Genomic DNA, 15,883 nt, shown 5'->3' with positions numbered 1-15,883 from the left:
TAAAAATCGAGCTCTTTTGCTGTCTGATAAGCTGAAGAATATGGTCCTGTGAATGCTAAACATAAAGTTCCTTATTGTAGTTAGTTGGCATCCTTTGGAAGATATATGTGCTCAAAACATTAAAACTTTAAAATATCTGATTAAAAATGGCAGAATATGTATTTTTAACCTTTTGTGGGACCTTTGGAGCCCAGAAACTCCTTTGAGCGATACGAGTTACAGCTTTTTGTGGTGGGTAGTGGCATATGGGCACTGCATGATGCCAATAGTCTATTGGACCTTTGGTTGAAAGAACTAATAACCCCTGAGTTTGCACATTCATCATGTTCATAAATTACGCAGAATGTCTCCTCTGAGGAAAACATATAATTCTCACATTTCATCTGGGTGATTTGGAAAAATTATGTTATTGTCTTGCATGATACAAACACATATCTCTTTTATGAGATAAACAGCATGTTGCTTCAGGCAAAGCTTCAAGTTCATTCTCGCAGATGCTGACATCATTTTTATCCATCGCCACTCCATAATCTCTGGTTCCGTATATCGATGGCGTAGAGTGAAGCATAAATGGTCGTCCGCATTTGACCATCACTTGTTTGTATGGTTTAATCCTATGACGATTCCATGTTGAACTGATGTCGTCAAGTGTCTCCTGTGAAATAATCAAAAGGGGATATACGGTAGATATAAACCAGCAACATTCATTTTAATTTCCCCATCATAAACCATGGTGAAAGGTTATGTTGAATGGAAAACTAAGAGGAATTCATCCCTTTTTTTTAACTGGGAGGAGTCTGTACACTAACCTCAATGCTCTCTTGGCCTAAACTCTAGTCATCAGACACAGAGCAAAAAAACCGAAAGCATTTCCTATGTTTTTAATGATTGTTTAAAAACATTTGATCATAGCTTCCGCGTAAAATGTAGTTATCACCCTTTCGGACGTGTTTCTAAAACAACTTAAAGGCCGTTTAAAAGGTTTAGCACAGCTTCCGTGTAAAATCTAATTATTGCCCTCTGAGTAATGACATTTTTTCAAAGTGTATCAATTTTTTTTTAATTAGAGCTGAAAACTCATTGAAACATAATTTTAATAAATTTTAATGACTTACAAATTTGAGCATAGCTTCCGCATAAAATTGAGTTATCACCCCCTTACTCACAGAGTACCGGGCGACTGCCACCAGTGTGCAAGTATCTGACAATCTCAATGTAGTACATTTATATGTTTTAATTAAATATTGGAAGAAAACCCCCTGGAAATTTACCCGAAATATGTATTTATTTTGAACAAATGATACCTGTATTAATTCCTAAAAGCAGAATCTTGAGAGTTTAAATCTAAATATCCTCCATCGTGCAGTCCATCTTCAACAAGACCTTTAAAACGATTCATTCAATATTGTATACCCTGGCAAAGTATCATGCCCCACAAACTTTCGATAAGCTGGTTGTTCACACTTTTACCATACAAGAAACTGGTGTTGGCAGCCTGTTCATCCGTATGGTTTCGTCGTAAAAACTCCTGTATCTTCTCTACACAGACATTTTCAGTACCCAGATCTGCCCTTATTCTTCGAGGGTACATATTATATTTTTTAACGCTTTCCAGGTAATACCAAGCAATGACATTTGGGTTTTTGTTAGTTATTCCAGCTTCTAACCAAATAATTTGGCGTGAAAAAACATCAATACAACCATGAATGCATATGCTGAATCTTGATAATTTATCATATCCATCAATATGCCAAACCGATAGCCTCTTTGCTTTCCTTTTCTCTTTTCTTGGTCTACAATATGTAGCAATATGCGAACTGTATCCTGGCTGAATACAAGCCCGTGTTTCAAGCATTTTGAATGTAACCATCGGTTACTATGCATTTGACCATGTGTTTTACATTGCTCTAAGACAAACCACACAATGTGGAGTATATCACTTTCGTATTTTCTGCGGTACAGTCCCATTTTATGAGTGATTCGTTTTAATGTACGTACACTGAATACATATCCATGTAATGAGTCCATACACTGAAGAATTTCTTTATATTTTAAGCCCAATTTGAAATATTCCTTCACCAAATAATCCCTTTCCATATTTCTTTGCTGTGCTGATGCCATGTACCTGAAGCTCTACAAAACTGATAAATAACCCACACTGCTTGATTTGATATTTTATCCTAAAATATAGTTGATTTTTCCAAGATTAAAGTTGATTTTTCCAAGATTAAAGTTGATTATTCCAAATTTAAAGTTGATTTTTCCAAGATTAAAGTTGATTTTTTCCAACCTTAAAGTTGATTTTACCAACATTAAAAGTAGATTTTTCCAACATTAAAAGTTGATTTTACCAAGATTAAAGTTGATTTTTTCAACATGAAAGTTGATTTTTCCAACATTATTTGTTGGCAAATAGGATTATTTTATTGCGTGTGGTGGAACTAAAACGCGTGCTGGGGTGTCGTTAAACATTAATTCATTCATTCATGCACTAATACGCTTCCGTACAAATCAGTTCTGATTCCAGCGAAATAAAATAAAGAAACGGGACACTCCTTTCAATGGAATTATATTCGTTCGCTGAAATAGTGCTATGATCCCCTTAATGGTTAAAGTTTGTTCTGATTAACGACACCACTAGAGCACACTGATTTATTAATCATCGGCTATTGGATTCAACAGTTACGTCATTCTTTTGATATACCAATTATGGGACACTGGTTGAGTTATAGAGGAAAGCCGCTATATTTTACCACTGGCAGCAAAATATTTTAAATACTTTCCAGTAGACAGAATAGCACATACCACGGCGTTTGATATACCAGTCGTGGGGCACTGGTTGAGTCGGATAAAATATAATTTGAGAATGGGACCACTGAGGGTCGGCGCTCTACCGATAGAACTAGATTCCATCCCTTGCTTTTAATGATAAATAATTGTTTTGTTTAACGACGCCACTAGAGCACATATTTAATCATCATCGGCTATTAGGTGTCAAACATTTGTTAATTTTGACATATAGTGTTCTGTCCTTAACATTGGATATTTTATATGCACCATTCCGCAAATAGGATAGCACATACCACGACTGTCTAGAACGAGAAATAGTCCCAAAGGCCCTATCGACGGGGATCGATCCCAGACCGAACGCGTATCAGCCGGGCGCTTTACCAATACGCTACATTCCGCCCTCCCCTTTCAATGAAAACCAGGCCTTTGTTAAATTATGTTTCAAATACATTTATTTAAAATTTATCCATTTTCCTGGGTTTTCGATGTTCAAGGCTTGTGAGACCTTCAACAGATTTCCTGCCACAATGAAATTCTACAGTCAAACTCTTGACTATGGAATATGAAGGAGACTGGTCCTGATACACGTTGATCATTCGACCATGAATCTTTGAAGGCGTAATTGTTTTTTCTAAAGTTAAAATATTTAATGACATCACTGTGCTTCATTTTGATGTTTTCAGTCCACTGAAGGTTATAGATTTTAGACTTAAATTTCAAGTCATATTGTTTTTACAGTTATAAAACTGACATCTCAGAGTGAAATTTGAACCTTTTTATCACAGCCTTACTATTGCTCCCCCCCCCCCCTCCCCCCAAGACGATAATATACAGGTGTTTTTTTGTTTCACTTCTACCATATAGAAAAATAACTATCTGGCTTGTGCCCCTTACTAGAGATTACTAGAGATTATTCCCACCCTCAAACTATTGTTCCTACGAATCTGTATATAGGGCAAAGTGATATGTTCTCTAGTGGTGTCTTTAAACAAAACAATTATTTATCATTAAAAGGAAGGGGTGGGATCTTATATCAATTTTATTAGAAAATGTTAAGACCAGCATAATGGAACCCGTAACGAAACATAAACCAAATCATGCACACCATATTTCAGCTGTATACGGTAGTGGTGAATATCAACAAAAAAAACCCCACAAAAACCAAACCAAAAACAAACACCACCAAAAAACAAACAAACCAAACGAATCGAGGTGCATCGTTTATTCAGATTTGCTCTGTTGTTACCTCGTCTACTGCATTGTACAGAGGATGTATTTGTGTGTGTGGTCGTAGAAATACGACCACATCCTCCTCATTGTCTTGGCCTTGTATGGAATTGAACAACTACGGCTGTAAAGGTTGAACTTTCCATCCACATCATTCACTCCGGGAACATACCTGGAAGAGAGGAATAGAGAGATCAAACAAAATTATTCGCGTAATACATAACGCATCTTGTAAAGACTCCATAGTACAAGTGTGCTGTGGCCCCTAAATAGTTTTCTTTAATGTTGCACAGTAGCTACATACTATTAAAATAAATGGTGTACGTTGTTAGAAGTTCAACGAACTGAGTAAACACCAAAGATAGGAATTCCCTTAATATTATGCTAAATCTACTTTCGTTTATTTATGTGTGTATTTCATAACAAATAGTAGACTCTCGGCGATGTAGACAAAAAATGAAAACGTTGAACTTTCCATCCACATCATTCACTCCAGGAACATACCTGGAAGAGAGGAATAGTTAAAGTTTGTTTTGTTTAACACTGACAATGACAATGAATTTTATTCTCATAAAATGTAGGATTACAGTATTGAGAAGAATGTGGTACAGATATATAATAACAAATTTAAACGCACATGCGTGGAAGTTTAACGTGGAGGAGATCAATAGAGAACATTGATTAATTAATTATCGGCTATTGGATGTCAAACATTTGCTGATTCTGACTCGAAGTCATAAGAGGAAACTCGTTTGATTTTTCCTAATGCACCAAGGGATCTTTTATATGCACTTCCTCACAGACAGAAAGGCACATACCATGGTCTTTGGGGTGCACTGGTTGGAACGAAAAAATCCCCAATCAAATGAATGGATCCACCGAGGTGGTTCGATCCTGCTACACAAGGACCTCAAGCGAGCACTCAGCTGAGAGAGGAACAGAGAGATCAAACAAAAATATTTGCGTAATACATAACGTTTGCGTATCTCCAACCCGTTTTCTAACAATATTACATTTTTACAAATTACAATCTGATTTTTATTAAACAAGAATTACCACACTAGAATAGATGCTTGGTAAGTTATGTGCTGGACAGTGTTAACATAAAACATTTCAACCCTGCGCGTGCTGTAACCTCACCGTGGTGCAGGGGTGTAACATTTTCTTTGAGAATGGCCAATACAGCACAAAATTGAAGTTTTGAGTAAAATTCAGTATCCGTAAAATTCTGTGATATTTGTGTTTTTGCACAGTTCTTTACACTGTTCTTTACACTGTTTTTGTTTAAACCTTGAATTTTTATATTGATGTTGATCATCACTTTATTTATTTTCATTACCATAGTTTGACACCCAATAGCCGATGTATTTTTCGTGCTGGGGTGTCGTTAAACATTCATTCATTCATTCATTCATTCATAACTCATTTCACGTAACTGCTAGACAGATTATAGAAACTGAATATATTCTGTAACCCGATATTGTCTAGAACATCAATCAATCAATCATTTCACGGCTGTTTACATTCACTGAACTTTCACGCACGCCTGTCTTGGGTACACTCAGAGTTGTGGGGATAGAAATGCTATGGAATTTGCTATTTTAATTTCATAAAATAGTAAAAACAAGCATTCGGCGAGTACAGCTAAAGCAATAATATTCTCTGCTAGGGCTCTCTCGGAAATGGGCAAAACAAATGTTTGTATACTCTATACTAGAGCTTGGCGTGACCAGCCGATTGATCAGGTCGGGCCTTCCTGACCACCCGTCTACATGAACTCCGGCCAAAGTGATGTATTGTCAGACGTCGTACTCGCAAGTATGCTCAAACTCAACCACCAGGATCCCATAATCCATCTTCACGGGTCGCATCTCACGGCCAACATCGGAGAGTTGTACTGTATTAGCCATTCTCATAGAGAATGTTTCACCCCTGCACCACGGTGAGGTTACAGTACATGCAGGGGCTCCATGAATGTGAAACGTGATCTGTAACTATGCATGATGAAGCGCTATACAAAGTATGTCAAGTCAATACTGCAAAAAAAACTTCCGGAAAACTATATGTGGGACAGACGTACTTACAAACACATTCCAGTTGGACCAGAAGGGACTAATAAAAAGGTGGGGGGGGGGGGGGGGGGGGGGGGGAGAGAAACCATTTTATTATATAATATTTAGTGAATTATCTTAAAACATCAGTGACGATAATTACACTCTAAAATATGTTATCGTCACTGTAGAAAGTGTTATCTTCACTGTAAGAAAGCCGGAACTATTTTGCTGCTGGCATTTTCAAAAGAAAGGTAAATTGCCAAAAGTTATATAATAAATAGAAAATTTCATGTTTTTTGTCAAATATGATTTATATCTCATCTCGTGAAGTTTGCAATCATATCACACTCGTGAGATATAATTGCAAACTTCACTTGATGAGATCTAAATCATATTTGATAAAACACATGAAATATCCTCTATTTATTACATACCAGTGTAAGATATTACTCATATCATAACAATTACTCAATATCTTTAATATTAATTTGAATGACGTCAATATTCGAGGGAGCGAGACGTAGTCCAGTGGTATAGCGCTCGCTCGATGCACGGTCGGTGTGGGATCGATCCCCGTCGGTGGGCCCATTGGGCTATTTCTTGTTCCAGCCAGTGCACCACGACTGGTATATCAAAGACCGTGGTATGCACTTCCCTGTCTATGGGTTGGTGCATATAAAAGATCCCTTGCTGCTAATCGAAAAGAAATGAAGTGGCGACAGCGGGTTTCCTCTATCAATATCTTTGTGGTTCTTAACCATATGTCTGACGCCATATAACCGTAAATAAAATGTGTTGAGTGCGTCGTTAAATAAAACATTTCTTTCTGTCAGTATTCGAATGACGTGACATTGCATCTCTCTGCAATAAAATAAAGTGGCTGCATGTTACGTCTAGAACTTTAGAAAACAAGTTCAAAATTGCTGTTGAAAATGTTTTGTTCAGTGATTATTAACGTATCTAACCGTTTTGTTCAAAATTGTGTAATTTATTAGTGTACCATTACGAAATATGGCAATGAATTGAAATTGAGATGAGATAGCCTGTTATCTCGAAGAAAACAAGGGGATTTGTGCTGTATTGGCCATTCTCAAAGAGAATGTTACACCCCTGCACCACGATGAGGTTACAGCACGCGCAGGGGTATTATGTACGAAGTCAAAACGATGTTCCAGAAAGTGTCTGTCCTCAAAATGCTATTCTCTTTTCACAGCCTTATGTACAAAATGTCATCGACACTTCTAGTCAATCACATTCACTTAGCTCAATCTTTGCTGGTCCGATCAACAGTTCAGTCATTATCGTGAATTTCAACACCTCATTAACGCACAATAATTATCATTCATTTAAAACGGTAGTAAGAATATTTAAATAAGAACATATATACAGTCATGTATGGATTTTAAGTGAATAATCGCACATAATGTATATAATTTAGATGGTTTCATAATAATTAATAAAATTATACTGCTTATACTGAGGTAGATGCTGTTAATGAAACAGTTATATTATTTACTGATATAATTTTAACTACAGCTGTCACATTAGTACCATTTCATAGGAATGAAAAACAACAACCCACGTTTGGATGACTGGGGACGGACTTAAATGAAGAAACCTCAAACATGTTCAAACAATAATATCTTAGACGGTACTTTACCCTCAAACGAAGGTCTTTCTTTTCTCTCAAGATAATATGTGAGTCACTGTCGGGTTCTTTGCTTACAAAGAAAAGCTTATCTCGGCCACAGTATATGGTTCCATCCTACTGTAGGAGGACTGCCACTTGATAACGGCGGCAAACCCTTGTCTAGTCTGCGTAAACAAAAGAACGTTTGATGGCGCACACGGATGTGCATAGGACAATATGCGAGGAACTCTCCGTTCTTTATACAAAAATATTGCTCAAATTATTTTAAACATTACTAACTACTACGTACCAATGTGACCAATGGCCGTTAAACCACCTGATCTGGTAAGCAACTATTCTTCCTCCTTTCACAAGGTGATCCACAAAGGGGTACAATCCAGCCGCCCACCTGCAGTCTCGAGTGGGACGTTCCGTTACTTCCTTACATGTTCCCTGTAGAAAAGAGGACACGTATATAGGGGAAAAAGATTATAAGTATTAAATGATTTAGTATTTATAGACGTGTAAGCGTGGGCGTTTTAACCTTTTGTTGTCTTTGGAAAATACGTTTTTATAGAGTTGTAGCCATATCTACATCACGACTAATAATATTCACAGGAGCTGGTACAGAACAGAACGTTACTGCTGACACCACTTGGTAGCATCAGAATAATATACATGTATATTTATTTTTTTAAATCCCAAAAATACAAAAATACAAATAGACAGAATTTAATGGCAACATTTGATTAATAATAAAAATTGTAAAAATAAAGACTGACCTCTACCACCACGACCACCATCACCAAACAACTAAACAAAACAACACAAGCAAAAAATAAACAAAGTAAAGTTTTAATTTTAAGGGGCGTTCTTATTATAAGTCGTACCGACTTGTCGCATGCGATGGAATCGTACCGTGTGAACACCTAAATCAGAACGACTTTAGTCTTATACGACAAATCGTGTCGGAATCGTACCGATTAGAACTTGTTCTATTTCTCACGACAAAGTTCTCAGCCAATCAAATCATATTAAAGTACAACCGTTTAATTTGTCACTTTCGTATTTTTTCACTTGCTTATAAACATGTCAAAATGTCCGGATTTCATGGGTCCATAAAACCTATTATTGTCCAGATGTGGTCAATAATTGTTTTGTCACATAATGCAATCAGTAAATTCTTTACATTCATGTTTTCTTTATTTCAGTGCAAATTTGTAGGCACTTACATTTCCAGCAAAATATTTTTAAACTGACTAGCTTTGTTTGACGTCATCAAATCTTATGACGTAACGTCTTCCCCCACACACGATTCGAGTCACTACGACTAATCGCATCATGAGAACGCCGCTTTAAAGTTTAAGCATGTTTTAAAAAATTATTTTGTATAGCACTGATTTCTTTTAGGCAAGTCTAGCACTTGCATGAGCAGGTTTGCTCATGAGCACACACCCTTTCTTTTGTCTTTTCTTTGCTACCTTGTGTCTGTTGTATGTAGTCATTTTGTTACTTGTCAGTTTGGGCTTTTAGTCCAGTCAAATTAAGGTTTGACCCGCAACTAATTGCAACAGTAACACTTTTTACGAGAAATTACTCAGAAAGTGTTTAGAAACAACATATAAAAAGTATCGGAAAATATCGGTGGGGGAACATGCTTAATTTTGCGACCAAACTTTGTCCCGAAAGTATATTTAAAATATGACGTCGTGGGGCTTCGTACACATCAAGGGAGATAATAAGGTTTTGTCCTTCACATTAAATTGTTGACACTTTCAGTACTATAAAAGATTATTTTACTACGTTACATCTTCTGAAAGCTTTTGTTGAGAATTCAAAACTTCATTGTGATAAATTACGTCTAAATGTGTTTATTTTACATCAAAAAATAAAGTTTCATAGCGCATGCTTTCAAATTCGTTTGCGTGGTCACTGCGTTTTGTTTACATTCTAAAAACTTTCGATTTATGATAATTCTGAATAATCGATCCAAATATTCAACTCAGACATCAACAATTGTGTACTGATAGCAAATATTTACTAAAAAATATTACAGATAACGCAATTTTGTTCTTCTGTTTAAAGAAATATAAAGTTGCTTGTTCACATTTTTTTAAACTATGGAAGCCCATATGGATCCATTGCAAATAGAGTGTATTTGCTAACAATGTATTTGCTAGAGACAAAATTACGATTGTTGTTTCTCCATGGATATGTGAAATAGATAAATTGCTCAGTAAAATTTGCCATAAATATATATATATATATATATTTTAAATATATATACTAGCTATCAATAATATAATATTGCAAATGTGTAAAAATAGATTATTTATATTTGTGTATATTTTGTCAGACAAATTTGTTTTGTGGCTTTGACGCACGTTTTGTTAGTGTTAATTTTGGGTCATGACTTATTTTTTTGACTCGTTTCTTTTTCATTTTAATTTCTGGAAATATTTTTATTCTGTGTATAATTCTACTTAGCTCGGCTTGTTCCATTTTCATTTTTATTTGATTCCACAACTTACACTTTTCACCATTTAATCTAATTTTATTATATTATTAAACCTTGCCTTCACATTCTTGAAATTTTATTTTGCTTGCTTACACAATGGATATAGTACCGGGTATTTATTATTTATTATAGTAAATATCTACAAAAAATTTACGTGTGTTTCTCAAAAGCATATATTCCGTGAAAAGGATTCTCAACTGAAAGTATTGTCTGTTGGTCTAGCAATACTATAGGTATCTCGTCCTCTTTTACATTTAGCTCCTTTACTGATTTAATTTGTCATTCAACTTCACCATTAATTTGGGTCCAAATGCTTTATCGATATACTCAATAGCCTTGAAACTAGCGCTTCTGCCTCCCAAGGAACTGGTATACTTGGTTTTGTGTCTGGCAGCTTTGTACAGTGTGTTGCAGACCAGAATTCATGTACACTTGATGGAAAGAACACCTTCGACAGAATTGGAATAATAACAGGTGTTAGATCCGGATGACGAAGACTTGTGTCTGTAAACGAATTAATAACACTTGGAGAAAACTGAAATATCTTCGTACTTGTAAGCCAACGTCAAATAGCATGTCAACTATGAATTTTGATAAACTGAAGCATCGTACACCAGTAGATCATATCTTGTCTTCGATGAATTGGCCACTCGGGTTACATATGCCAAGAATGTCGGGACGCACGCAGATGTACCAGAATGGTTTATACTCAAGGAAATCATCTGGGACATTTGTACCGACGATCGACATGAATGCTGGCGATCCTTCATGTATTTACTCATCGATGGTATTTGTATCTGATCATTCCTGGCGATAGGGATCAACATCAGTATTAACCTTTGATCAGCCATTGTAGTGGGAAGCAAACACTAGCATCAATAATGAACCTTCAACAAGTCCCCTCTGCTCTATTGTCTTGTGATTCGGAGGGTTACATACAGAAATGAGTTTGATTGGCTCCATTGGCCATATAATGAGTGGTTTGGGTCTCCAGCAGATTATACAGAAAGTGTATGCATTTATTACTGCCAATCCAAGAGGAAAGACAGTAAAAATACAATTTGTTCTAGATATTGGCATACAAGATTTGCTTGTCTCTCGAACGTTTAAAATTGCATTGCCCTATACTGAATTGGGTGACGAGTGCAGTCCTCAAAGTATTGAAGATGAAACCATAGCTGATTCCACAGTTGACATTTCAAACGTAGATATCGAAATATATGCCTAAGTAGAAGACGTGAGGGTAGATGAGGAAAAGGAACTATTTTGAAGAAGGCGGCTGTCAGTTCTGTCTTACTCACAAGATGCAAGATCTGGAAAAAGACAACCTAGGAGTATGCTTCATGTTCAAGATAGGTCATCATGTTCTACGGAGACGTGATCGCTTTTGGGCTGGATGTTCCTCCCGTGATAAGCAATGTTCAACAATGCATGGCGGTGATGCTGGTAGGTGATTTACAAAGCAGCTGGAGCATGCATGCAGCTGGTCATTTATTAGTGAAGACACAAACCTTCTTATCGTCTTGTACTGCTATGCTGCTATTAAATTAAGCTATACTTTTAGACTAACAATATAAACCAAAGAGTGGGATATCTAGAAAATGAAGATGGTGCTTGGGCAAAAAATATGTCGCTCACCTCTTGCAATAGTTTACAGTTTGTGATAAAACATCAAAGATTGTTTGTACTGAAAAGGGAGAAGTCCTCAAAAAAAAATTTGTCCACTATAATTACAAGACTTTAGTTGCATACTTTCTGAAAGAAGATTTAAGCAAAGACATTGCAGTTAAGTATGATTTACACAGCTCACGCAGAAAACAATTTCAGAAATTATCTGTGTACAAGTTCAAACCGTGCCTCCAAATCAAATGCTGTAGCCTGTCACAGCAAGCGGGTGTTTTTGCAATATCGACACTGGATTAGCGTAGATGATCATGATGCTGAGTTAGATCCACAGACATGGAGAAACACACAGTATTCACCAAAAACAACTATGCCACCATTGCCTGGAAAGCTGCTTGAGATAATTTGCTGTAGGTGTTTTAAGTTAACCTGCGACACAAAACGATGCACGGATATGGAATGTTCCGTCATTTGCGGAGAATGACGCTGTACGAGTGGTTCCAATTCTCCGATTTCAACAGACATTGAAGTCGACTACGGTGAACGGTACATGAAATGGACTAAAAGTAACCATGAATAAATTTAAAAATGTACAATGACATAATAAACAGACTGAAAGTAGCCGCGAATAAACCTAATAATACAGTGACGTATCAAATACACTGGAAGTAGCCATGAACAAACTAAAAAATACAGTGACAGTGACGTATTAAATACACTGAAAGTAACCGTGATTAAACATTTAACAATGCAGTGACAGTGACATGTTAAATACACTAAAAGTAGCAATGAATAGTCCGAAATTTCAGTGATTTGACAAATTCACACACACACACACACACACACACACACACACACACACACACACACACACACACACACACACAAAACACACACACTACAGACATATATATATATATATATATATATATATATATATATATATATATATATATATATATATATATATACACACACACACATGTACTCTTAAAAAAAAGTAGGGGAACTCTAATAAGAATTTACAATTATCAAAATTGTAAGGTATATTAGCTGTGGGGAATGGTTATATGATAATAGTGAATTAATTGGGCAAACATTACAACCGGTAGTTCAGTATTACAGTAGGTTTTATGACCACCAAAGATCTTGAAGGACGATTGGGGTCAGAAGTGAAATTTGAAAGTTGATGTTTTTTTATCAGTAAATCGCAAATTCAAACAATAAAAATGACTAAAATCAAAACAATAACAACTGTATGATCAACAGAATGAAATCAATTGACAGAAATAATGTTCCACAGTGATTAATCGACCTTTCTGGAAATTCTCAAAATTGAGAATGACACCCCACGCACGTGTACGGGACAACTGCGCGATGCACGTGCAAACTATGGAATGTGTTTTGGTGTGTTGATATATATATATATATATATTGACAGTGATCTCAAATAAAGCGGGAAAGTTTCGATGGGGTGTGATGGCCTTACATTGGGATTTCCCCCTAAATACGATCGCCGTGTAGATAGCCAGCCCTCATTAGCCGAGTCTAAGTGCACGGCCGTCGGGTATATAGTCACTTCTATATTAAGTGTAATAGATGGCGGCTTCCAGTGTCGTTGTATTTATGGAATTAATATGTGTATGCAGTGTTTAGCATGATGTGTGTAATGTAGTAGACTAGTCCTGAGCGCAAAAAGATCCTTGCGAAGTGCAACTTCGGTCAAGTATGAAAAAGCGGTTATTAGTACAAATCAAAAGATGAAAAGCTATCAGAAAGGTCAAAAACTGTTAAACCGGCCTTGCATATTATATTACAGATTCCACAAATGCACAAAGAGGGACAATGCAATAACAGATACACACAGAAAACAATTGACAATGATTTTAAAAAGTGTATGTTTACAATGTTCAAATTTAAAAGTTCACAAAACAATATATAAATCACCTGAATAACAAACAACATACCATCAATAGATCTAAAATAATTTATTCATGCATATTATTACAATTTAAATCACTTTTAGTTCATATTTTTTCCAAATAATAGTTTTAGGACAAACATTTTAATGTAAAGATATGAGAAATTGTGGATTTGCCGAAGGGGAGATAATTATGGCGAGATCGTGACGTCATAGATTAACACATTTTACTAAATTATATTCTACAAAAAAGCACAGTCTGTTATCTTTAAGATGATAGATAATTTAAGAAATTATATCAATTAATAAGAAAGTTATGGTGGAAAATGTATCCCTACCCTCTAATAAACAACACACACCAATATTTCTCCTATGGGTCATACACATACAATTTTATGCATTTTCCCCCTCAACTATGCCTTGATATTTTTAATATGTTGTAGATGAGGTATTTCAGATTTAAAAAACATTCAAATCAATTCTGTTGCAATTACTTGTGGGTTGACCACTTTTTGGAGCTAATTTGACTGGACTATTTAGGGTGTATACAACTAAATTAAATCCCATAGACGACAATAGTAACATATGTAGCTAAAACTCCTACCTGCAGCGTATCAATCGACATAAACGCCACGAATATAAATACTACACCACCCCTCGCCCTCACCGTTAAAAGCCACCAAAACATACAATAATGAAAATCATTAAAAACCACCAAAACATATTTTGCCAGTAGAAGGGATTAGAGTAGGTATCTTTTGTTTTCGGACGTTTACCAGCAAGTAAAGAGTTATGGCACTATTGTTAAACAAGGTAAAACAAATCACCCACTTGACTTTCTGGAAAATGGCTGTTATGAGTGACTACTTACTTGGCTCAGTTTGTAGATAACGAGATCACTGTAACTCTCGCTGACATTTACTAGAAGTGCAGTCATTAGAGTCAGCAGAAGAAGCATCTTCAGGAAATGGGACGTCATGTTGAACTGAGCTGAACAACAACAGGGGTTCGCTTGATTTTTATGGAAATTAAATCGTACTTGTTATGACTTGTTTTATTTATACCATATCTACATCCTGTTCCACATCAATGTACAATTCTTAGATAATTTCTCATTGGCTCAAATCCCTCCAATAAACTGTTTTAATTGGGGTTTTGTTCTGGTACATGCAGCAACAGCTGTAGTATTCTAGTGCAATTATCATATGTTTTATGGACTAACCATCATATAAACTTGAATATCTGGAAACAAGCGAATATTGGATCTCAAACTGAGATATAACTGCCATAACCACGATGTAGGGAGCTTGTTTACAACCGGTAACAGGTGCCAGCTATAAGGAAGTTTTATTTTATTGTGTAGACATTTTTGATAACAGTGTTAATATCTGTTCTAGTATAACTTCCTTATTTGTACCATATCTACATCCTGTTCCACATCTGTGTCCAATTCTTCAATGATGTTCATTGGTTAAAATCCCGCCAATGAAACAAATACTCAAATGTTTTCATCGTATTTGTAGAAACATGTGCAGGTTTATAATACAATGGTTATCCTCATTTACACTACTTGCAGTTTGATGTATTCAAATATCCATTTTACACAATGGCAATGATATGTATCCACATGTGTGACCACAACACCAGCAAAAAGTGCGACAGATCAATCAGAGATAAACATGATAATAACAATATAAATACTATTGTTTGGGCTCCAGTTTTCAACTGGCAATGGGTAATTAATGCAAGCTGTCAGCAAGGTTTCATACACTTCATTTCTGCGATTAAATGCTCAGTTTTCACGTGTTATATGATCCATTCTACGTATCATTTCGTTCTACGAAGCAATCCTAGCACTACTGTCGTTGTAAATACCTACCAACGCGACGGTAACGTTTTTCGATAATCGCCAGCCCGTTCCACGACGCGGCGTAGCTGACTGTCGTCCTAAATTACGATGACAATTTACATTTTAGCATAGAACATTTTGTTTTCAAAATATTAATTAGCGATAATTCTAGTCAATTTAAAATTGATTAGCAACTACTGTTTAATGTTTTAAAATTGTGTAGCGATCTCCGAAACTTGCGTAGCGAATCGCGACGCCAAAATGTTCCCTG

General features: G+C 35.9%; 1 protein-coding gene across 1 annotated transcript; it reads right to left on the bottom strand.

The window, feature by feature from the left end:
• Positions 1 to 3,997: 3,997 nt before the first annotated feature.
• LOC121391427 lies at positions 3,998 to 14,798 on the bottom strand. Its single transcript, XM_041523069.1, has 3 exons — positions 14,635 to 14,798; positions 8,012 to 8,154; positions 3,998 to 4,189 (listed from the first exon to the last, which is right to left on the bottom strand). The coding sequence occupies exons 1-3, from the start codon at positions 14,740 to 14,742 to the stop codon at positions 4,042 to 4,044; spliced, it is 399 nt and encodes a 132-aa protein (XP_041379003.1). The 5' UTR covers positions 14,743 to 14,798; the 3' UTR covers positions 3,998 to 4,041.
• Between the last annotated feature and the right edge of the window lie 1,085 nt (positions 14,799 to 15,883).

This window comes from Gigantopelta aegis, unplaced genomic scaffold (genome assembly GCF_016097555.1).
Source record: "Gigantopelta aegis isolate Gae_Host unplaced genomic scaffold, Gae_host_genome ctg2394_pilon_pilon:::debris, whole genome shotgun sequence".
Taxonomy (NCBI): Eukaryota; Metazoa; Mollusca; class Gastropoda; order Neomphalida; family Peltospiridae; genus Gigantopelta; species Gigantopelta aegis.
The sequence above is the reverse complement of the archived record's forward strand: the minus strand, read 5'-3'. Positions and strand labels throughout refer to the sequence as shown.